General features: G+C 48.8%; 2 protein-coding genes across 2 annotated transcripts in view; one reads left to right on the top strand and one right to left on the bottom strand.

Annotated features, from left to right (window-relative positions):
• LOC131096395 (zinc finger protein 91-like) overlaps window positions 1-24,914 on the top strand; it is a 117,275-nt gene that overhangs the window by 81,324 nt on the left and 11,037 nt on the right. Inside the window, 1 exon segment of the mRNA XM_058044735.1 lies at window positions 802-805. Within this exon segment, the coding sequence (XP_057900718.1) occupies window positions 802-805 (4 nt within the window).
• LOC131096468 (olfactory receptor 14A16-like) lies at window positions 17,282-18,214 on the bottom strand. The gene has a single exon (XM_058044806.1). It carries the CDS (start codon window positions 18,212-18,214, stop codon window positions 17,282-17,284), a length of 933 nt encoding a protein of 310 aa, XP_057900789.1.

Raw genomic sequence — 24,914 nt, 5'->3', positions numbered from 1 at the left:
AGCCCCTGGGAGTGTGTGCCATGGATCCCAGAGGGGCATTCCTAAGGCTCCAAGGGTGCTGCTCCTGCCGTGCCTCCCAAGGAGCTGTGCAGGGCCAGGGGACAAAGTCCAGCAGCTCTGTTGCTTCTGCAGTGCCACAAGGGCCCCTGGTTCCATGAGTTTCTGTACTGTCAACAGCAGTTCCTTGGTTCCCATGATGCCCTGCTGTGTCACCATAGATATTTGGTGTCATGAAGTTCTTCAGTGTCACAATGGCCTCCCTCACTCCATGAGCTTCCGCAGTGTCACAATGGCTTCCTTGGATGGGCAGTGTCACCATGTAGCCCTGCTGGGTCACCATGGACTCTTTGGTTCCATGAAGTTCTGGGAGGTGTGTCCATGGTCTTCTTGGATCCACAGTGTCACAATGGACCACTGGATCCACGTGGCCCTGCTGTGTCACCATGGCCCCTTAGTTCCATGGCAACGCAGTGTCACAATTGGCTCCTTGCTTCCATGTCACTTCCTCAGTGTCAAAATGGCCCCTTCATTCCATGAGGAACACAAAAGTTTCGTAGAAACATTGAGCAAATCTGCTGAAGACACCTGGAAACATCTGTTTGCATTCAAGAGAGAGGTTAAAGGTGAGGATGGCACCAGCAGCTTCCATCTGCAACAGAGATCCAGGGAAAGGACAGGGACAGAGAATTCAGCTGCAAGACTCAGAGAATTCTGCTTCCAGAGATCATTTCTGCTCACACTGTCCCTTGGATAAAGGTGACACCATTCCAGGCAGCCTGGACTGAGCAGGTGGTTCCTGAGTGGAGTTTGTTGTTTAGGAAACCTGCTCAGGCTTTTCCATGCTTTCCTTCCCAACAGGAAAACTTCTCCTGGGCCTGTGTGCAGGCAGAGCTCTGAGGAGAGCAGGTGGGACATGGTGCAATGGGCTGGACATGGAGCTGCAGAGGTCAGGGCACAAGGTTCTGCTGCAGGGCACAAGGATGCCAGTGCCAGGTGGGCCATGTCAGACATGGTGAGGCTGGGGTGAGGAGCAGCTTGTCCAAACAGGGTCAGCCCTCAAGGGGCTCATTCTTCTCTGGGCCCAGACCTCCTAAAGAGACATTCAGCATTAGGATCACTTGGGGAATACTTCTATCAGCTCTTCCCTGATCTGGAAAATAAAAAATACTCACTTGATTAAAGAAAAAAAGTATGAGGTGCATTTTGAAATCTTTCTCCTTAACAGAACTCCAAACTGACTCCAATCAGCTGCAAAAGGGAAGGAAGGAAGGAAGGAAGGAAGGAAGGAAGGAAGGAAGGAAGGAAGGAAGGAAGGAAGGAAGGAAGGAAGGAAGGAAGGAAGGAAGGAAGGAAGGAAGGAAGGAAGGAAGGAAGGAAGGAAGGAAGGAAGGAAGGAAGGAAGGAAGGAAGGAAGGAAGGAAGGAAGGAAGGAAGGAAGGAAGGAAGGAAGGAAGGAAGGAAGGAAGGAAGGAAGGAAGGAAGGAAGGAAGGAAGGAAGGAAGGAAGGAAGGAAGGAAGGAAGGAAGGAAAAGAGCTCCTGAGGGCTTTCTGTATTTTGATGATCCCCACAGAGGATTTGGGGCTTAGTCCAGGACACTTAGGCACTGAGAGAAGGATGAAGAAGCTGCTCAAGAAGTCAGAAGCAAAATTCCAAGTGCCTTGGAGCATCACTGGGTCCCACTGAGGGCAGGGAGTGCCAAAGGCTCCCCAGGGACTGCTGAGAGCAGATCCTTGAGGCCAGGATTGCAGGGAGCCAAAGGCTCTGAGAAGGGAACTGCAATGCTGAGCAAGGCCTGGGCTGGTTGCGGGAAGCGGAAAGGCCAAGCCCTGAGCCCAGCCTGGGACAGCAGGGCCTGTCCCTCATGGCTGCCTCGGGGCTGTTTGTGGGGCAGGGGGATGTGAGGGACAGCAAGGACAAATGTCCTAAACCTGTGTGACACTGCAGATCCTCATGGAACCAAGGGGCCAGTGGGACACTGTGAGGCCTCATGGAAACAAGAGGCCATTGTCAGTCTGCAGGGCTGGAACAGCCCAAAGCACTAAAATGCTGGGGATAACCAAAGCTTCCTTTCCTTGAGTTTGGTGCACAGGAGAAACACCAACCAGATATTCTCAGCATGGGCAGACGCAAAGAACATTCTTGGTAGGAAGGGACCCACGAGGACCATCAAGTCCAGCTCTTAAGTGAATGGCCCACACAGGGATTGAACCCACAGCTCCGGCGATACCAGCACCATGCTCTGATCAACTGAGCTAAGAGGTCAAAATGACACCAAATTTTACTGGCAAAATATGGACAGTCAAGGAAATTTGGCAAAGGGTTTAACCTAAAAACCTTTAACCCTTAAGATGCTTAGTTACCCAAAAATGTTCCAGGTAAGTAGGATCAGAAGGAGAAGAAATAGAGAACATCAGAAAGACAGAAGATCTATAGAAAGACACTCACATATGCACCAGCTGCTTGGGCTCCAGCGTCACCTAATGGAAGAACGCCAGGAGAAGGCAGGATCCAGACCATGGGCTCGTCTTGTGCTCTGGCTTTTAACACCCTGGACCTTCATGGGCCCACCCCTGGGGTGGGACTGCCAGTTGCTTGTCCAATCAGAGTCAGGCTAGGCACCAGCTGTTACTGTGTGATTGATTGGCAGCTCAGCCAATCAGAGTGGGGTTGGCACAGCATCTGCTGTGTGATTGACAGCTCTGCCAGGCCAGGACAAGGAGCGGGGCTCTGTCCCACCACGAACAAAAACCTGACCCGGCCCTGGCCACACACGGGTATTCCAAACATCCCAAGGTATCTCGGGACATCGATCTTATCCAGCCTATGACAGCGACCCGAGTGACAATATGGAACCTTGTGGAGAGCATTATTAATAATTGGTTAGCTGAGAAAGGCCACGCTGATATAATGCCACTGGTTAAACTGAAGGAGAAAAGTCAGCAGTCAGCAAGCTGAAAGGAAGAGTCAGCAGCGACCTTGCTGCAACATGAGGATAGGGAGTTGAGATTAGTCCTGAATATATCCTAAGAATATGTAGAAAGTATCAAAATAGAACCATAGGAATGTAGAAGTAGGCGTAGGTGCTGATATGCAAGCTGACCAATCCTGAGCTCAACTTTTGCAATATGTATGAAGCTCATTATTAACTGTATTTAACCCGCCGTACTGATCAATAAAATCGAGCCTGTGATGATCAAAATGATGTCCTGGTTCCCTTCCGCCGACAAATGGTGGAGAATGCGGGCATAACCGAATCTCTGCCCTTTTTCTCGGATTAAAAGAAAAAGGGATTACGCCACGGTCCGGAAGTTGGGTTTGGGTCCCAGCAGCCGGGACGGTGCCGGAATTTGAAGCACCCTTAAGGTTCACAACTGTGACTTAAGCCAATACGTGTCCACCGGAGCCTGGAGAGCTGCAACAGCGCGCGCTGATTAATAGGTATGGATAGGCAAGCGGCATATGATTTATTTACCGCCTATTTAGAGCGGCGTGGGATAAAAGGGATAGATTTAAAAAAGGAGTTACCAGGGTTATTAGCTTATGGCCATGCTAAGGGTATCTTTTCTAATCCTCATACAGTTCATGAGTTATCAGAGTGGAGAAAGTTTGGGGAAATATTGTGGGATACAGTACTAGACGATGATAAGTCAGCAAAGAAATTCGGGAAGTTATGGCGGGTGGTGTATAACACGTTACTTCAGCAGGTCTCTGAGAGAAAGGCAGCAGAAAGGGCAACAGAAGCTCATAAGAGGAATATAGGGTATGGTAGTGAAGATGATCCCCTGGCACCTTCTGTAACTAAGGTACTTATGCCTAAGAGTCCCCAGCAAAGTGGTGTGGAGGATTTTCCTATAGGCGCAGTGGAACCGTCTGCACCTTTTCTGTCAGAGGGGGAGGGCGAGTCGGATGGTGGGGGTAGGAGCAAGCCAGCTTTGCCTCCGCCACCAGCTTCAGGCGGGTCGGATGGTGGGGGTGGGAGAAAGCCAGCTTCGCCTCTGCCGCCAGCCTTGCCTCCGCCGCTACCCCTCAATGAGCCGGCTCAGGTTACAGCTTCGGTGGGGGAAGGGTCCATTTCTCCGCCAGAGCCGGCTCCAGCGGGGGGGCGGATTGCCCCCCGCAGGCTGGCTCCGCGTGAGCCGGCTCCGGTTTCACTGTCAGCTCCAGTGGGGGAGGGGGGGCTCCCGCTTCCCCCGCACGAGCCAGCCTCTGCTTCACTGCCCCCCCCCGCGCGAAACCTCGGTGTCTGCACTGAAGCGCCAGCAGCATAGCACCCTTAAAGGGCCAGATCCCATCCCAGGGGCACACCGTGATCCATGGGGGGAGATGGCTAAACAGAGGAGGGAAGCTTGGGCTGCTTTGGCGAAAGAAGTAATGCAAATGGGGGATGGTGAGGCGGTGGAAATAGCTTCTAGTCTTGCATGTCCAGTTACATACACACCACAATATGATGCACAGGGGAACCTTACGCATAATATAGCAGAATATACTCCCTTAGATTGGAAGCTGTTAACTCAGCTACGTTCTACGGTTAGTCAGTTTGGAGTAAAAAGTGAACCTGTTAAGCAAATGTTAGATTATCTTTTTAATACTCAGGTTTTATGTCCTAATGATTTAAGAGGAATAGTTCGGTTGATATTCACTCAGCATCAGCAGTTATTATTTAATGCCCATTGGCACGCGTTGGTAAATGAATCGGTTGCTGTACAACGAGCCCAGGGAGACCCATTACATGGGGTGACAGTAGAGGAGCTGATGGGCTTAGGGGCATATTTGCGTACAGAGGCACAGATGATATCGGGAGCTGATAAACTTAGAGAGTCTATGAGGTTGGTGCGTGCTGCAATAGATATGGTTAAAGAGCCAGGAGGGTTACCGGCTTATATGGGTATTAAGCAAGGAAGGGAGGAATCATTTGGAAATTTTATAGATAGAGCAGCTACTGCTATAGATCGGGCTGGTGTGGCAGATTACATGAAGGGGGCGCTATTGAAGCAGTGTGCCTTGCAAAATAGCAATCCAGCAACCCAGAGAGTGTTAGCTACTTTAGGGGCAAATTGGACTATTGAGGAAGCATTAGAGCGAATGGCATTAATGCCAACAGCTTCACAGGCATTTATAGCAGAAGCCTTAAAGGAATTAGGATTGGGGTTGCAAAAGCAAGCAGAGTCCACTCAAAATCAGGTGCTAGCTGCTCTTGCTCCTCTCCGAAATGGCTCTCTGGCATTCACTCAAGGAGGTTCGAAGCCATTCCTCAAGTGTTACCGATGCGGCAACGAAGGACATACACGCCGAACGTGCCGAGCAACTGGCGTATGGTGTCAACACTGCCGATCCAGCTCCCACAACACTACGGCTTGTAGGCGCCAGTCAGGAAACCATTTGCAGAGCGCGCATCTCGGGGGCCGCGCCCAGACACAAGTTGCCGCCGTGACATCGGAGACACCAGCAGCTGCCGTGACATCGCTGCCACCTCCTGTCTGCAACCCGCAACAACCGGGAGCCTCGGCTTGGACTTATCAGCAGCAGTAGACGAACCGGCCTGAGAGGATACCCACTGGAATAAAGGGTCCTCTTATACTAAATGGACAAACATGTGGAGCATTATTGCTGGGATGTTCCTCTATAACTATGTTGGGATTATTTGTTTTGCCTGGTGTTATCGATGCGGACTTTACAGGGGAAATACAAATTATGGCTTACACCCTTTATCCTCCGATTAAAATTACAAAAGGACAACGCATTGCACAATTGGTACCACTGTCACAAATGACATCAGGAATACAATCATTTACTGGGCAAGCACGGGATGAAAAAGGTTTTGGCTCTACTGGTGTTACACTTTTAACTGTGGATTTACAAAATAGACCAAAGCAAAAGGTTGAAATTACCTATGGGCATCAAAGCATAACCCTTTATGGATTATTGGATACAGGAGCAGATACTAGCATCATTTCTCCAGAAGCCTGGCCACAACATTCGCCTCTATTTCCTTCATCAAACATGCTCACAGGAGTGGGAGGATTTACATTGGCAAGCAGGTCGCCGTCTTTGTCTGTGTGCATTGAGAATCAACAAATATCTGCTGTGTTTTCAATTGTTCAACTGCCTCCTACAGTTTCCTGCTTAATTGGAAGGGACATTTTAACACAATTGGGAGTGGTGTTAACTAATCAGCACCCTTTGGGGTAATTGCCATTGCTTGGACTTTCCCCATTCCACTCACCTGGAAAACGGATACACCGGTGATGGTTAAGCAATGGCCATTAAAAGGGGAGAGTCTTATGCATGCCCATGAATTGGTACAGGAACAATATCCAAAGGGACACCTGCGACTATCCACAAGCCCTTGGAATACACCTATTTTTGTAATCAAAAAGAAATCAGGGAAATATCATTTAATACATGATTTGAGGGCTGTAAATGACCAAATGGAACCAATGGGGGCCTTACAGCCTGGTCTTCCAAATCCAGCTATGATTCCAGAACACTGGCCACTTTTAATTATTGACCTAAAGGATTGTTTTTTTCACTATTGGCCTGCATCCTGATGACATGAAGAGATTTGCTTTTACTTTACCAGCAATAAATCGTGGGGAACCAGATAAAAGATTTGAATGGACATCTCTTCCGCAGGGCATGCGCAACTCTCCCACTTTATGTCAGCTTTATGTTGATGCAGCATTACAGCCACTACGTCGTAAATGGCCAGCACTATAATATATCATTACATGGACGATATTTTGTTTGCACAGCAACAGCCATTCTCCTCTTTACAGATTAACACCATTAAAAATACTCTTGCTGCATATTCACTTGTTATTGCTGCAGAAAAAATTCAGACTACAAAGCCCTGGAAATATTTGGGATGGACTTTGACGGATCAAATAGTGATACCACAAAAATTGGAATTACAATTGGACATTAAAACTCTACATGATGCACAGAAGTTGCTGGGAGACTTACAGTGGCTGAAGCCTATTGTGGGAATACCAAATCACTTATTAGAAGCCCTACGGCCTTTGTTAAAAGGTGTGGACCCTACTACTCCTGTACACCTGACAAAGGAGCATCATCTTGCCTTGCAGCAAATTAGTAACTGTGTACAGCAAGGGTATGTGTCTCGTTGACAACTCGACCACCCCATTGACCTTACTATTTGGAATAGCCCTTGCCACTTGCTTGGTGCTCTCTCTCAGTTGCAAAAGAAAATGGGGGAGATACGGGTGTTGGAATGGTTATCACCACCACTACAGCATAAGAAAACAACATCTTCAAAAATTGAACAATTGGCTGCATTAATCAAAAAGGGGCGTCTCAGAATTCTTGAAGTGGATGGTAGAGAACCTGCTACTATTAGATTGCCTATGGAAAAAGAAACCTTGGACTGGTACTTGATAAATTCAAAGAATTTACAAGAAGCATTATTGATGTCACCTGCTAAAGTAGAGACTAGTAAATTAGTGCCTAGAGTTTTGCAATGGATGACAGAATGGAACTGGATTACTCGACCTTTAAGAGAAGAAAACCCCATAGAAGGAGCTATTACAGTTTTTACAGATGCAGGAAAGAAATCAAGGCGTGCTGCTGTTACCTGGCAAGAAAAAGGACAATGGAAGCATCAACTCCTCACAGCAGACCCTGCAGATAGCTTACAAACTTTGGAATTGTTAGCTTTGGAATAGTAGTATGGGCGGTGTCCAACTTACAGGAGCCTTTAAATGTGGTCACAGACTCTATGTATGTTGCAGGAGTAGTCAAACGAATAGAGGAAGCAGCAATTAAGGAAGTGAATAATAAACGATTGTATGAGTTACTGATACAGTTAAGGAAGGCTTTGCGAGAAAGAAAGGCAGCATATTCTGTGATTCATATTAGGAGCCGTAAGTGGTCTGAAGGTTTAGGAGAAGGGAACGAATGTGCAGATAAATTGGTTACCCTACCCATTGATAATTCTTGTCCTATTGACAAGCACACATTGGCCAGAGAAGCACATAGTAGATATCATCAAAATGCAAGAGGTTTAGCAAAACACTTTGAGCTGAGTTTGTCAGAAGCCAAGGCCATTGTCAGAGCATGTCCAACATGTAGTTATCATAATGGTGGGATAGGTCTAGGCATCGGGGTTAATCCTCGAGGTTTAAAAATAAATGAGATATGGCAAATGGATGTTACACACGTAGCTAGATTCGGTAAAGTCAAGCATGTGCACGTCACCATAGATACATATAGTCATTACATATGGGCTACGGCTCAGGCAGGACAGAAAGCTACACAGGTTATCAGACATCTGTTAAGTTGTTTCGCTGTTATGGGAGTTCCAAAGAGTATCAAAACAGATAATGGTCGAGGTTATGTAAGTGCTAGGGTCCGGAAATTTTTGAATCAGTGGTCTGTTAAGCACGTGACAGGTATTCCACACTCTTCTACTGGACAGGCAATAGTGGAAAGAGCAAACGGTACCCTTAAGCAGTATATTGAAAAACATCAAGATTTGACAGATCCCCAAGCATGTTTGGCTAAGGTTTTGTATGTGATTAATCATTTATGCATTTTTGGGGAAGATGATACCCCCCCTGCAATGAAACATCATCCAAGGTCAGGTCAGGAAAATACTAAGGAAACAGAGGTCTGGGTTAAGTATAAGAACCCAAGCACAGGATTATGGGAAAAACCTGCAAAAGTATTATATTGGGGTTGGGGGTATCTTTGTGTTTCCTCACCTACAGGGCCTTTGTGGGTGCCTGCTAAGTGGACTAAACCTGTTTTTGATGCAGCCTCTGGTGGATCGCCTTACGGAGGAGGACAAGGAGCGACTGGGGAAGAAACTGCTTCTAGTCCTACAACCACTACTGTTACAATTGAAGGGGTACTCGGAAGCGGTGGACAGAGCACTGACACGTCACTACCGGACGGCCCAGGAGTTGATTGGTTTCATTGACTCATTATCAACTTTTCATTTAACACATCCAGCGAAACTACATTGCCTTGACTGTCACAATCCACATTGTGCTGCCTGGATAGCTCTACGTTGTGGGGGTTGTAAAAGAACTTTTTGGATAGAACAATCATTATTACGGGATTTGTGGTGTCATACTTGTGAACACGAGCACACGTGGGGTAAAAGCTGGCAAGATGAATTAAGGAGACAAACGGGGCAAAACGCATATATAGCTTTAAATCTTTATGAGTCTCCTGAACAGAAGGTTCTTGCTTATTATCGATGGGAAATACAATGTATTGTAAATAGAATTAAGGTTCAAAGTAAATCACGTATAGTTTCTATAAGGTGTAGGAAATTAGTGCCTTTAACACAGCATTCAGTTGTAGGACCCTTCCAAGGGGATCCTGATAGAGCATTAGATTGCTGCATTGATAAGTTGAAAAAATTAAGTTTGAAAGTGGCAGGACCAGTGAAATTAGGAGCAGCAAGATTGAAGACAGATAAGAAAAAGAAGGCAAAAAAGGGAACGGTCTCATTTGAATAGGGGTATCAGTGATTGCTAATTGATTTTCTATGATTAGAACAATTTTACTGTTGTGGGACCCTCGGGAGGATATAGTTGTTGAGGAGGATAACGAACAAGAACTACGATTACGAAATAAGATACACCTTGTGTTAAAGAAAGACCTTGAGCTGTTAGCCTCATATAGTAAAAAGGCTGAAGAGGCTTTGCGATCACCACCATTGAATTGGTTGCTTTGGGTTGAAGATACACAATTTTATACTGGTCCTTACTTACATTCGCTTCCTTGTTATGTTTGCAAAAAGGATAAAGATAAATGCTATGCATGGGTAGCTTTGCATTGTGCAGATTGTAATCAAGTTTATTGGTATTCACAGAAGTCATTGGGATATTTATGGTGTACATCTTGTTTTGGAAAGTGGATTCGAAATCATATCTGGGTTAGAGCTCTTGAACAAAGTACTGGCCTGCCAGGACGGACAGGATTACAGCTCTTTGAGAGTGCAGAACAAGTGGTTATAGCATATCTTAGGTGGAAGTTACAGGAAAACCTTAGAATATTTGAAATTACTAAAGCCTCACGCATCATAGCAGCTCGCTGCAAAGCTGATTTGCCTTCAAACTTACCTCATGTTATACTTGTGAGCAAGGATGCTGATTTAGAATTAGATCAGTATATTCAAGAATTGACTCAGCCTTACAATAGACAATCTAGCAAACCAGGGAAAAGACAGCGAAGAAAGAAAAAACAATGTAAGCAGAAGGAAGAAAAGGAGGAGCAAAGCAAGCAGAAAGAAAAATGAGGTTTGTTTTTGTTATACTGCTCAATGCTGTAGCAAGTGAAGCAGTAGGAGTAACACACTTTAGTCAACCAAGGGAAAATTTATGGGTAACACTTGCTAATCAAACTAACCAATCATCACTTTGTCTTAGTCTTGGAGGAGTCACTAACCCATTTCGAACATGCCTGGTGGGACTTCCGGTGTGGTCTCCTGGAGAATTTTGCAGTTTGATAAACAATCAAACCTTATGTATGTCTAACATGTCAAACATCACATTGCCGATGCAACAAGGGTATACTGCAGGTCAGAGTGATGGCTATCGTCAATGCTTACTAATCCAATCACTTAACACCTCTTTGCATTCTCCTCCTGAAGAGTTGGATCTTTTTGGAAGTACAAATGCCAGCATATCTAACACTACAGCTGGTGGATGGTTTAGCTTCAAACTTTCGGGTGCTCAGAATTTAAACCAACCTAAAGAAACATGGGCCACCCTAGATTCATCCCTGAATGTGAGTGAATTCTCTCCACAGCATTACAGCCAATGTAACGGCACAAATATCACAGCACCAATGGAATTACCCACAGGAATATTTTTGATTTGTGGAGACGGGGCATGGAATGGTATACCAGCTAAACCACAGGGTGGACCCTGTTATTTGGGAAAATTGTCACTGTTTCATCCTAATGTGTCCTTGCTAATGCAGCTGAGTCAAAATTCAAACAGGAGAAAATGTAGCATACATGATTTAGACTGCAGCAAGATAGGAGATCCACGGTTTTGGGGCACATTCAAACAGGTGGTGGTTTCAACTATCTTGCCAGGAGGATCTGCCAATAAAGCCATGAATTTAGCAAAACAATTTGGATGCTGGGCAAGGGATGAGCTGAACAAGACATCACAAATTCTAGACATGTTAACTGCAGATGTGCAAAGTGTTAACCATGCTGTTTTGCAAAATAGAGCTGCTGTAGATTTTTTTGCTCTTAGCACAAGGGCATGGATGTGAAGAGTTCGAGGGAATGTGTTGCATGAATCTGTCTGATCATTCAGTGTCCATTCACACTAAGATAAAAGAACTGCAACAGGGACTTCACAAACATAAAGAAGAAGACGGTTTAGGAATTGACGAATGGCTTAAAGGCTTAGGACTTGGACCGTGGCTGAGGAACCTTGTGATCTATGCTATAGGACTGCTGGGTGTAATTTTACTATTTTTGCTTATTTTGCCTTGTATCTTTAACTGTATTCAAAACATGGTCAGCCGTACAATAGCAAAAACATGACAAACTAATCTCGTTGCACAAGAAGAAAACAGGGGAAATGTGGAGAGTATTATTAATAATTGGTTAGCTGAGAAAGGCCATACTGACATAATGCCGCTGGTTAAGCTGAAGGAGAAAAGTCAGCAGTCAGCAAGCTGAAAGGAAAAGTCAGCGGTGACCTTGCTGCAACATGAGGATAGGGAGTTGAGATTAGTCCTGAATATATCCTAAGAATATGTAGAAAGTATCAAAAGTAGAACCATAGGAATGTAGAAGTAGGCGTAGGTGCTGATATGTAACTGACCAATCCTGAGCTCAACTTTTGCAATATGTATGAAGCTCATTATTAACTGCATTTAACCCGCTGTACTGATCAATAAAATTGAGCCTGTGATGATCAAACTGATGTCCTGGTTCCCTTCCGTCGACAGAGACATAAGAAAATATAATTCTGTGATAGATATAATGACAATTAGGTTGTTGTCTAATGTGATATATATTTGAACATCAGAATGTCTGGACAACTCCCTGAAGTTCAAAGCATGAAGCCATTCAGTTGAGAGGCGCTGTAATGACCAGAGAGCATCTGAAGAAGGAAATCTGGGATCAGTGGGAAGGTCATTGATCAGGCTGGTCGAGTGAAGAGATGTCCTTAGACATGGCCATTTAAACATGAGAACTGGAAACACTGGAAGGAAGAGGATCATGAAATATTAGACTAAGTGTTGGTGACTAACATAGAGAAGAAGACTGATATTTTTTTCTGGAATCAGTACAAGAATCCAGTAGATCCAGAAAATTCGTGTTCCTTGTGGAAAAATATGCCATCTCCTAAAAGTACTCAAGTGAGTCAGATAATAAAGATTTGCTTGTATATTAGGAAACTAACAGGTATTAAAACCTCTGCCCCTTTACAGGCAGACATCAGTTGTGTGCCCATGAACACGCAGGGCCACTTGTGCCCTGAGGTGCCCAGCTGGGATTAGATCTCTCAGAGAGCACCTGAAGGAGAGCAGAGCACTTTGCAAGCTGCAGGTCCCTGAAAGCCCTGCAGGGCTCCTGTCCCATCAACATCTGCTCTGCTCCAGTCTGAAACAGGGCCCAGCATGGTGCTGGGATCCTCAGAGAGCTGTGTGCTGGAATTCAATGTCCTCCCCATCTCGCAGCAGCCCTGCATTTCCCTCCTGCAGCCTTGGTCTCCAGCACAGCCATGGAGGCTCTTTGGGCTCTGGATTGTTGCTGCAGCCCCCAAGGGCAGCTGAGCTCTGCCTTTGGCACAGTCAGGCCTGGCCAGCACAGGCCATGCTCAGTAATTCCCTGTGTGTGCCTGGCCTTGCTGTCAGCCCCAGCAGCGGCTGCGTGGCCCCTTTGTGGCCCTGTGCTGGCCCATCCATGGTGGCCCAGCCCCTGTGCAGGCCCAGCCCAGGCCAGGAGCATTGCGGCTGGGAACGGCCCCTGTGCCGTGGTGCCCACAGCAGCCTTGGGGCTCTGTGCCCCATGGCCTCCCTGCTGGGCAGCCTCTGCCAGCTCCTGCAGAGCCCAGGGCACCTGTGGGGCTGGCACAGACAGCCCTGCCCTGGGCTCTGCAGGCCTCTGGGCCAGCAGAGAGGCAGTCAGGGCCGGCCATGGCCGGGAAGAGGCCCTGAGCCCCGCAGGAGGATGGAGCTGGGCCACAGCCAAACTCAGCCCAGGCCAAAGCTGGGCTCAGCAGCCAGGGCTGCCAAGGGCTGGGCACACAGTCTGGTGCTGACAAATGTCCTGGGCCCCCTCCCTGCTCTGTCCATGCCAACAAGGGCGCAGAGCAGCCTCCTCTCTGGGCCACTTGCCTGTTTGCAATGCCTTGCACAGGCGCTGGCCCTGCCCCACAAGGCCTGACCTGAGTCCTGCCCCTGCACGCTCAGCCAGGCTGAGATGGACACTGATGGTTTCTGGGCCAGGCTCTCTGAGCCCAGCCCAGCTCCCTGCAAGCTCTGCCAGCTGCCCTGAGCTCTGGGCAGCACCAAGGGCCTCTCCCCAGCCCAGCCCAGCCGGCTCTGGCCCCACAGCTCTGCTCAGGCCAGGCTGCTCTGGCCACTGCCCCACGGCCTCAGCCCCTGGCAAGGGCACAGCAGCAGCTGCAGCTGCCACAGAACTCAGCCCCAGCCATGGGTGAAGGTGCTTGGCCAAGGCCAAAGGAGGGTCCCTGGCTGCCCTGCTCCCCTCTGGCTGAGGTGCTGAGAGCTCTGCAGCCCCTGCTGCCATCCCATCTGCCCAGGGCAGCACAAGAGCCCTGGCCCTGGGGCCCTCAAGAGGTGTTCCTGCCACAGGCCCAGGGCCCATGCCAAAGCAGGGGCAGCCACAAAGCTATGCCCATTTCTGTTCATTGCTGCTCTGATGGGGATGGATCCTCAGCCACTTGGAGGTTGCTGATTAATTTTAATCCTCCAGAGGTCTCTTCTTTCTTGAGCTCTTCAGTTAATGAATTCAGAGAGAAAAGCTCATAAACATTTGTTCAAAGCACTCAAACAAGAAAAGGCTCTGACAATTATGTAAATTTTCAATTCTTCTGTGGTTAATTGATTATTTTAGAAATGTATTCAAAATTAATGCACTGTACTGAAACAAAGAAAACCAGAGAGAACTGTTATCCAGTTTTTTTTTTCCTGTTTATAGTTTATATCAACAATGTCCAATAGATATTAACACCCAGCACCTTCTAATTCAGTCTCAATAGATATGAAAATCAAGTCTCTTTAAGGCTGACAATCAATAGTACTTTGTCCCCACCACCTCCTGACCATTTTCCTCATCCAACCCCTTGGACTCCTATGCATAAGGAACAAGGGAGTCGCTGTCCCTGGAAGTGTTTAAGCAAAGGCTGGATGTGGCACGCTGTGCCATGGTCTGGGTGAAAAAGTGGTGTTGGGTCCTAGGTTGGATTTGATGCTCTCCAAGGTCTTTTCTAGCCTGGTTGATTCTCTGATGATTGTGACACTGCAGGACCCTGGGGATGCAAGGGGCCATTATGACACTGCGGGGCCTGGTGGCACTAAGGGAACAATGGTGACACTGTGTATGACATGGCAGCACAGAGCCATGGGGCCATTGTGACACTGTGGGGCTGAATGGAAGCAAGGAGTCCATGGTGACAGTCTGGGTCCTCCTGGAACCACAGAGGCCACTGTGACACTGCGGGGCCTTGTGGAACCAAGGGGCCCTTGTGCCACTGTGGAACCAAGGAGACCCTTGGGAGAGCGTGGGGACAATGGAATCAAGTAGACATTGCAGCATTGCAAGGACTCTGGGAACTGAGGGAACAATTGTGACACTGTGGTGCCCCGTGGAACGAAAGCGTCCTTGGTGATACTGCAGGATTTTGTGTCGCCAGGGATCCATTGTGACACTGCAGCACCAAGGAATTCATTGTGGCAATCTGAGGCCTCATGGAACCAAGAGGCCACCGTGACCCTGCAGGGCCTTGTGGAACCATGCAGAGCATTGTGACGGAGCTGGACCTGGTGTCATGATGGGGCCATTGTGACACTGCAGGGCCCCATGGAAGCAAGGGGCCAGTGCAGCTCCTCAGGGACTCTTGGAATGAAGGAAACATGTTTGACACCGTGGTGGCCCTTGGGACCAAGAGGCCATTGTGACACTGTGGAACCAAGGAGAGCATTGCTGCACTGCCAGGCCTCATGGAACCAAGGATCCATTGTGACACTACAGGGCCTTGAGGGACATGGTGAGATTGTGACACCAAGGGATGCCAGGGAACCAAAAGGAACATTGTGACACTGGGAGGCCTCATGGAATCATGGAGTCCATTGGGACACTCTGGGGCCTCATGGAACTGTGGTGACACCAAGTTGTCTGGGAGTGCTGATCTGCTGGAGGGTAGGAGGGCTCTGCAGAGGACCCTGGACAGGCTGGATCCAGGGCCCAAATCCAACAAGGTAAGGTTTAAAAAGTCCAAGTCCTGCACTTTGGCCACAACAACCCCTGCAGTGCTGCAGGCTGGGGACAGAGTGGCTGGACAGCAGCCAAGCAGAAAGGGACCTGCAGGGACTGATGGACAGCAGGTTGGACATGAGGCAGCAATGTGCCCAGGTGGCCAAGAAGGCCAATGGCTCCTGGCCTGGATCAGGAATGGTGTGGCCAGCAGGAGCAGGGCAGGGATTCTTCCCCTGTGCTGGGCACTGGTTGAGCAGCTCCTTAAATGCTGTGTCCAGTTCTGGGCTCCCCAATTTAGGATGGACATGGAGGGGCTGGAGCATTTCCAGAGAAGGCCAACAAGGTTGGGAAGGGGTCTGGAACACAAGAGCTTTGAGGAGTGGCTAAGGGAGCTGGGGTTGTCATGGAGAAGAGGAGGTTCAGGGGAGACAAGGCAGTGTCAAGGCAAAGGTTGGACTTGATGGTCTCCAAGGTCTTTTCCCACCTTGCTGACTCTGGGATTCTCTGAAAGCACCCTTGGAGCAGTTTCAGGATGAGCCCTGGGCCTCCCCTTGAGAAGCTCCAGCAGCCCAGGTCCCTCAGCTTCTCCTGCCAGCCCCAAAGCCCATCCTGTCAGTCCTGTAGAGCCTCTGCAGCTCCTCCTCACTGCACAGAACAGGGAGCCCCAGAGCCAGACACAGCAGCCCAGATGGCCCTCCTGGCCTGGGGTGCCTCTGGCAAGGGAGCAGCACCAGGCACTGCAGGAGCCTGCAGACAATTCCTGCAGCACTTGTAGGATGATCCTGCTGCCCGAGGGACGTTCCCATGGTGTCAAGTGAGGAACTGCAATGGGGAGTGGGGCCAGAGAGGAAAGAGCAAACAGAGATGGGGTGTTTGCAGGGCGGGGAACAGGGCTGGGCAACAAGAAGAAATTTGTGCCAGACAGAGTAAAGAAAGCCAAGATGAAGCCAAGGAAATGCTCAGGGCAGTTTGGGGGTGGCTGCCAGGCAGCCCTGGCTCTGAGCAACAGCATCTGCAGTGGGACAGGAAACGCCCAGCTGATGGGAACAAACTTTCTGGCTGACTGCAGAGGCCAGGACAAAGCTGAGGGGTTTCCTTGGTGTCCCCCCAGCCCTTGCTGGCCTCAGGGGCTGATGGCATTTGTGCCTCTCGAGCATGTCCCCACACCAACAGCCTGGGGCTGCTCACGGGGCTTTTCTGTGCTGAGCATTGGCCTGGCTGTGTTCTTGAGACAGCCTGGGCAAGGAACCTGGAGCCCCGAGGCCCTGGCTGAGGCGTCAGCGCTGCCCCAGCAGTGCCCATGGCCTGTCCCTGCTGCAGCCCCGGCACTGCCACCCCCAGGGCTGTGCCCGGCCCTGAGAGCACTCAGGCCCTGCAGCAACACCAGGGACACCAGGGCAGCGGGGAAGGGCCACGGCAGCAGCACTGGCAACACCAAGTGCTGCTGCTGCTGGGCACAGCTGCTGTGCCAGCACTGATCTGCCCCCAGCTCTGCACACAGACATTGCTGCACTGTGCAGAGAAGGCAACAAAAGGGGGATCTCCAGGGAAATCTTTGCTGGACTGTGGCAGTGAGGAGCTATGTTCTTGATAGCTTCATATGAAATAAATCCTTTTTTTCATTTAAAGCTATCAAGAGCACAGCTCCTCACTGACACAGTCTACAGGTCACAGTGGACCTGTGGAGATACAAAAGGAGATATGGCAAAATTGATTGCTTTCATTTAGGGACAACATTAAAAAAGGTAAACAATGAAAAAGAAGCTCCAAAATGAAACCAACAAGAAGTATCAAAGACAACATTTATTCCAAATTATTTTCAGAAACTGTCCAGAAGTTTAATGTTTCTTACATTGTCTAGTCATCAGTCTCCAGACTGCAGCCTTCAGCTCCTGGTTCCTCAGGCTGTAGATGAGAGGGTTCAGGGCTGGAGGCACCACCGAGTACAGAACTGTCACTGCCACATCCAGGGATGGGGAGGAAATGGAGGGGGGCTTCAGGTAGGCAAAAAAACCAGTGCTGAGAAACAGGGAGAGCACAGCCAGGTGAGGGAGGCAGGTGGAAAAGGCTTTGTGCCGTCCCTGCTCAGAGGGGATCCTCAGCACAGCCCTGAAGATCTGCACATAGGAGAAAACAATGAACACAAAACAGCCAAAACTTAAACAGGCACCAACAGCAAGAAGACCAAGTTCCCTGAGATTAGAGTGTGAGCAGGAGAGCTTGAGGATCTGTGGGATTTCACAGAAGAACTGGCCCAGGGCATTCCCATGGCACAGGGGCAAGGAAAATGTATTTGCTGTGTGCAGCAGTGCATGGAGAAAGGCACTGGCCCAGGCAGCTGCTGCCATGTGGGCACAAGCTCTGCTGCCCAGGAGGGTCCCGTAGTGCAGGGGTTTGCAGATGGACACGTAGCGGTCGTAGCACATGACGGTCAGCAGATAAAACTCTGCTCCAATGAAGAACACAAAGAAAAAGAGCTGTGTGGCACATCCAGTGTAGGAGATGTTCCTGGTGTCCCAGAGGGAATTGTGCATGGCTTTGGGGACAGTGGTGCAGATGGAGCCCAGGTCGCTGAGGGCCAGGTTGAGCAGGAAGAAGAACATGGGCGTGTGCAGGTGGTGGCCGCAGGCTACGGCGCTGATGATGAGGCCGTTGCCCAGGAGGGCAGCCAGGGAGATGCCCAGGAAGAGGCAGAAGTGCAGGAGCTGCAGCTGCCGCGTGTCTGCCAATGCCAGCAGGAGGAACTGGCTGATGGAGCTGCTGTTGGACATTTGCTGTGGCTGCACATGGGGACCTGTTCATGGAGAAAGGACAGTGATAGGTCAGGAGAGGCTGCTTGGAGCCAAACCTGGGCCAGTCCCTGCAGACTGTCTTGCTGGGACTCACCCACCCTTGTTCCTTCTCTGGGAAAACCTTCACCTGGGTCCCCTGCCTGAGCTCCAGTTGTGCTGGATGAGTGTGCCAGGAGCAGCCAGGCCTGTGCATGGGGGCCCTCAAGGAGCCATCCCTGCCCCACTGCCCTGGGTTTGTGGCCATGGGGCAGAGGGACAAGGCTGGATAGTCAGGCTTTGTCAGAGGAACCACTCCTAATGCAGAAAGGCTTGGTAGTGTCTGCACTCCCATTTCTAAAGGAAATAGAGGGCAGGAGTTGGTTTTAGGAATTGTTTTCCTCCCCACACATCATTGCTGGCTCTCTGAGGTCAGAAATCCCCAGCATTTCGGCTGCACTCAGAGTTTCCCACTGAGAGATGTGAGAGGCAAAGTATTCCCTGTGGCTAAAGGAAGGTGAGGGGCTGGATGGGCTGGTTCCCAACTGCCCTGGCTTTGCACCTTTGGCTGCAATCAGAGCACAATCACACTCCTGGGTCTCCCGGGATAAACCAGACCCTGCCCAGAGCAGAGGGATCCCTGAATGTCTCACTCTCTCTCAAGGTCTCTGGGCAAGGTCTCAGAACCCCCTTGTGCCAAGGACGCTCACGGCTCTCTTGGCAAACCCAACAGCATTTCCTCAGCTCTGGCATCTCTGCCCTTCCCCGTGGGACATTAAGGGAACTCCCAGAGGCTCTGGCACAGATTTGCACCCAGGAGGGCAGCTGAGAGCTTGGAAGGGCACAGCAAGGAGATCCCTGGCTGTCCCCTTGATGGGATCTCAGGGAGGGGGCTCAGCTCATTCCCCTTTCCCATGGACTGCTTTGCCCACAACCCCACAGGTGCCAGGGAAGCTTGGACACCCCATTCCCATGAACAGCCCTGCCGGGCAGGAATGCCAAGGGCAGTGCCTGACTCAGCTGCTGCAAATGCCAGAGCCTCCATGAGAGCAGCAGAAAACAGTGACAATATCAGGGCAGGGCAGAACCAAGAGAAGATGTTGTGGTGCTGTGCCTGAGAGGGCAGGGCAGAGACAGCCGGGCACTCAGGACAATGTTCCCCTGCCCAGCTGTGCCTGGCACTAATCACACACCAACCGTGCCCTCATCCTGCCCCCAGCTCTGCTCTCTTCAGCCCCCTCTCCTTCCCTGAGCATCTCCCTGGGCCTGGACATTCCCTCCTGAGAGGAGCCTTGTCCTTGCCAGCGCTCACAGAGCCCATCCCAGCCTGTGTGCCCTGGCCAGGGCCCTACAGAAACCTGCCTGTGTGCAGAGCCCTGGCTGGGGCAGGCTCTGTGTGCAGCTGGGCAAGGGCAGCTCAGGAGAGCCCTGCTGGGCCCTGCAGAGGTGATGCTGCTGCTCTCCAGGGCTGAGGAGTGGCTGAGGGCCTTTGGGAGGCTCCCAGCAGAGAGACTGACCAGCTTAAGTCACAGTTCTGGAGTCCCCGTAAATGTTCAAACATTCCTTTGATGATCCTGTGTGTCCCTTTCAACTCAGAATGTCCTGGGATTCTGGGATTACAATTCCTGTTCTGCTTCTCTCATCCCCCTGTTGTCTATAATCCAAAGAGAAAAAAAAAAAAAAAACCCTTGCAGCAGTGTTAGAAGAGTAAAGTAAAGTCAAAGCCAGACACTTATTGGAAGCTTCCAGGTATCCCAGTGGGAAAGGGCACACTCACCTCCTGATTTCAACAATTTGTTAAGGTTGATAATTAGGATATTTAACAGGAGCATCCAAAAGGAGATTCAGTTTCCCTAGTTACACACCCTTGGGTCAACCCATTGGAGTAGGTCCAAAGGCTTCTTTGCCTTCACTTTTTATAATGACTGCTCATATTCTGCTCATTCTCAAAACCCAAAATGCTCCTATATGTCCAGTTCCTAGAAGACTATATAGTATTTCAGGACTATATAAAAGAATAGGACTATACAGCATTTTAGGAATATATTTAGACAGTCAGGTAATTAAGAGAAAGGTAAGGAAACATACTAGATTTAATTCAGGATTAAAGCTATATAAGAATATAATAGTGGTTTACTAGAGTTAAGAGTTTAATAGAGTTAAGTAAGGATTATAGTATTGTAACTATATGATAGTAATTTAGAGAGCTATGAATATATAAAATGTAAAAAATACAAAAATCTTTTTGTCACCACCCCAACATTCCCATCTTTCTCTAAGTAGGAAATTGAAAACACTCTCAGGAAAGCTCCTGACCTTTCCAGCAATCCCTGGCTTACCTTCTTTGAGAAGTGTCCTCCGGAGCTGTGCCCAGGCAGGTCTGGAGCTGGGAGCAGCCCTGCCCCACCCAGCCCCTCTCAGCAGCAGCCCCTGCCCTGCTCAGGGTGGCTCCTTCCCCCCACAGCTTCTCCCCAGTGCTGGGAGCAGCTCCCCGGGCCGGCTGAGAGCTGTCCCTGGCAGGCAGCAGAGTCCCTGCCCCAGCACAGCGCCCTGGGCTGCAGGACTCTGCTCTGCACGACAGCCCTGGGCACCCCTGGCTGCAGCCCCGGCTGCTCAGCCCTGCAGCAGAGCCTGGCAACAGGAGCTGCCTTGGGCTGTGCCTGGGCTGGGGCAGCAGGGAAAGCCAGCCCTGCCCTGGGGCCACAGCCCTGCCCTGGAGCAGCTCTGAGAGTCCTCCTGAAAGGTCCTCAAAGCTGTGGGATGTGCCAGCTCCAGGAGATCCCTGCAGGAACGGCAGCTTCTCTCCCACAGCCAGGGAATGACTGTTTCAAACCTGGGCTGATTTCTGTTCTGGTGAGCCCTGAGTGAGCTCTGCTCTGTGCTCCCAGCCCAGGCTGAGTTTAACCCCTCTGTGCCTCTGTGCTGTGCCCGGGGTGGCTGCAGGCAGTGCCCCAGCCCTGCTGCGCTGTGCACAGGAGCTGCTCCTGGGCAGAGCTGTCTCTCTGCAGCGCTGCCCTTGCCAGGAACTGCCTCTGGGCCAGGAGCCTCTCTGCAGGTTTTTCAAAGGACTTTGGGTTTGGCTTTTGCCTTGGAGTCTGAGTGGTTTGTTGAATCATGGCCTCCAATTATCTGCTGTAATTAGTCCCTGGAGGGGCTTTGTCAGTAACAACACTCAGTAGGGCTCATTAATACTTCAGGGTACTTCAGTTATTTTAAGGTACTTGGTGTTTTCCTTTTGGTACAGACTCTGTGAGAGGTTTGTGCAATCATGGCCCCAGTTATCTGCTTTAACGAGTCCCTTGAGAGCTTTGTACTGAAACATAGTGGTGCTCATTAATACTTTGAGGTACTCAAGGTTTTTAAAGGTATTTTAAGGATACCTTTAGGTACTTTTAAGGATTTTCCATTCCACACTGAGTATCTGAGAGGTTTTTGTGCCATCCTGGCCACCAAATCTCTCCTCCAAAGAGTCCATGAGGAGCCTGTGTTGAGGATGGACCTCAGTAGGACCCATTCATGCTTTGAGACACTTTGGGTGTTTCCTCTGACTTTTCCTCCTGGAAAGGTTTGTGCCATCTCCTCTCAGGCCATGAGGTTCCAGTGCTCAGGTCAAAATGCACCACGGGGCTCATGAGGATCAAGCAATTCCTGACAAACCATGGCTCTGCCTTGATTTTCCTCTGCTCTATTGCAGTTCATCAGGAAGGTTTCCTTTTATGTTTTGGTTCTCCATTTTGAGATTTCTTGGTGAATGCATCAATTATTGTGGTGTGTTCAGTTTTGGCTGATTACTAGTGCACTCACTAGAATATACTTACTCATTTCCTGGTGTGAGATAGGATTAGGAGAAAGGCAAAACAGGCTCAAAACTTTAAAAGGGTATAAAGAAAAGTTTATTAATAGCAACTAAAAGAAAGAGTAATAAGAATGTTGAGATCGGCGGGAGAAATGCGGCATGCAATATGAGTGATCAGCAAATCTCAAATCTTTATTGATAGGCACACATCTTTATGTCAGTGTTAATTAGGCTCATACATATCGCAAAGGTGAGCTCACTATTGCCTAGTAACTTATCAGCCAACTACGCCAACTTCTGCATTCTTGTGGATATTTTATTGAAACTTTTCTTCGTATTTCTGCCAAAGATGTTCTCCCCTATCCTGCTGTTTGCACCAAGGGCACAATGTCTTTGCCTGTTATTGGACACTGACTACTGGCTTCTATGCTTGTCCCCTTCAAGCTTAACCAGCTGCATTATGTCGACGTGACCTTTCTCATCTAACCAACTGTCCACAAAGCTCTCCACACTTCCCCTGTTTTCCTGTTGCACAAGCATAGTCTGATTAAATGCAGCAGATATCATCCTTTGCACCATGTTCTGTAAGCACATGCAAAAATATGGCAAAATTAACACTACTTACAGAACTATAATGCCCACTATAATGCTAACTTTAGCAACAAAACGTAACCATGATCCCAGGCCTAACGATGAGAGCCATCGATCAATACGGAAACCTGATTCTACCTGTAAGTTTCCAGTTAACCTTTGCAATTCTGCGAGGGGGGCATGGATGGAGACTGCGAATGGTCAGAAAGATTCATGCAACCCATGCCCTCAAATTCTTCACAGCCATGGCCTTGTGCAAGTAAAAGAAAGTCAATCGCAGCTCTATTTTGAAGCGTTGCATGACAAATAAAATCAACATCAAGCAAAAGGCTAGAAAGTGTCAAAGAGGTGGCATTGGTTTGCTTTGCAAGCCAGCATCCCAACTTATTTAGGGCACCATGGGCACCTGCAGCTGCCACCCCTGCAATTATTGCCCCTGGGGACCAAAATTTTACATCATCCCTACAGTCAGCAGTAAATGCATGAAACATTCTCTTATGTTGACGATGGTGGCAGCTCATGTTTAATATCATGGATGTATTGGGTGTAAGCAGAGACAGCTTACAGGGCCAATTGTACATGGCCCCCCCGTGCAGCATCGATGGGACACCAGGCCAAGCACATTCCCCACAGATTAAGAAGTAACCTGCTGGCAATTGGATACGGTCATTTGATGAGATCGACACTTTTCTTGTGGTATGTGGAGAGTCTGGTTCATGCATGGCTGAAAGAAAGAGGCCATGAAGGCATACAGTTGAGGGAAAAGTAAAAGGTAGTTGTAAAGCAATTCCCAGGCTTGATTCTATAAATAATTAGGCTCTCTCAAGCACCACTTTATAAACAATAAGATTCTCAGACAGTTTTCCCATGACAGGCAAACATTCTGTCCTTGGGCTCTCTGAGAACACTGATCCTGTTTTCAATAGACAAACCACAGGTATTATAAACAAAAGGAGGGGTTAGAGTTTTCTCTGTAACCTATTGTGAGCTCAAATTTTGCAATATGCATGAAGTTAATTAACACTGTTATATAAAGTGGCTGATTTGATCAATAAATCGGAGTTCGATGCTCATCAATTGGATGGTCGTCTCCCTTCACTTCAATAGTAGTATAATTGCACCAAGCTGTTGCATTACGATACACAGCCATGCTGGAAGTTACAATGGTGGAATGGTTCTTGGCTGAAAGCTGGCTTCTGTGGTTAAAATTAATACATGCATCTGCCATCACTGAACCTAACAGCTCCAATTCTTGGGGTTCCTGTGGTGCTATGGGGAAATGAGAAACCCATTGGTCCCAATTATCTACACTTGTCTTAGGATTGTCAGTTTTGCAGGTGGGTACACCTGAGGGACATGGCCAGGGATCTGCTGGCAGCCCAAACAAGCAAGTTGTAAATGAGTTACCAGGAGAAGATAACAACAGGCAAATGGCCTCCTGGTTAGTTAAGTTTGCGAGGGTGACCCAAATGTTAGTCTTAGGCTGAGGTGGGGCCCATGCATGATGAGTTTTCACTTTTCCGGCAGCATCTGCACTGTCTGCTAAGAGGGTGAGGATTAGCAAGGTAACAGCATAAATGTGCCACATCACCCTGGTCTCCCCAGGCACTGCTTTGAACAACCCAAACATTCGGGAGATAAACATGTTTCCCACAAGTCGTTAAGAATGTCTCTCCTTTCCCCTTCTTTCTCCTTGATCTGCTCAGATTTAACCTCTTTAGGTCTCTCAGACAATTGTCCCACGCTTGGTTGGGATCTTGATCTGCAGAAATTGGACCTATTATACTAGTTTGTACTCAACTCTCTTGGGTTAACTCCCAGACCTAACCCGCAGCCCCCATTATGATGACTACATATGGGACAGGCTTTGATTATTGCCCATGCCTCTTCCATAGATATCTGAAATTCTCTATGGAGGCCCTTTGCATTTTGGTGAAACATGGAATGTGCCTCTCTGGCCATAGTCTGCCTGGGAATTGGAGTAATTTGTGTGATTGAGACTAGTTTATCTGCTTGCACATTGCCCTCTCCTAGAGCAATATCCCACTTGTGACTTCTGATATGGATAACAGAAAAGGGATGTTTTCTCAGCTTAATTGCCCTCTGTAACTGAATAAACAGCTCATGTAACTTCTGATTTTGAACCTCTTTTATAGATGCATGCTCTATTCACTCACACACTCCTGCAACATACAAAGAATCTGTCACTATGTTGAGGGGCCCCAAAAAAGACATCATGGCCCATACAACAGCCAATAGCTCCATTGTTTGTAAAGTATCCAACTCGGAAGCCTGGAGAATTTGATGGTGCCATTA

This window comes from Melospiza georgiana, unplaced genomic scaffold, assembly GCF_028018845.1.
Source record: "Melospiza georgiana isolate bMelGeo1 unplaced genomic scaffold, bMelGeo1.pri scaffold_29, whole genome shotgun sequence".
NCBI lineage: Eukaryota > Metazoa > Chordata > Aves > Passeriformes > Passerellidae > Melospiza > Melospiza georgiana.
The sequence above is the reverse complement of the archived record's forward strand: the minus strand, read 5'-3'. Positions and strand labels throughout refer to the sequence as shown.

Bases quoted from the DNA above. Each gene is read 5' to 3' on its own strand.
- LOC131096468 (XM_058044806.1), bottom strand. From the start codon at position 18,214: ATGTCCAACAGCAGCTCCATCAGCCAGTTCCTCCTGCTGGCATTGGCA.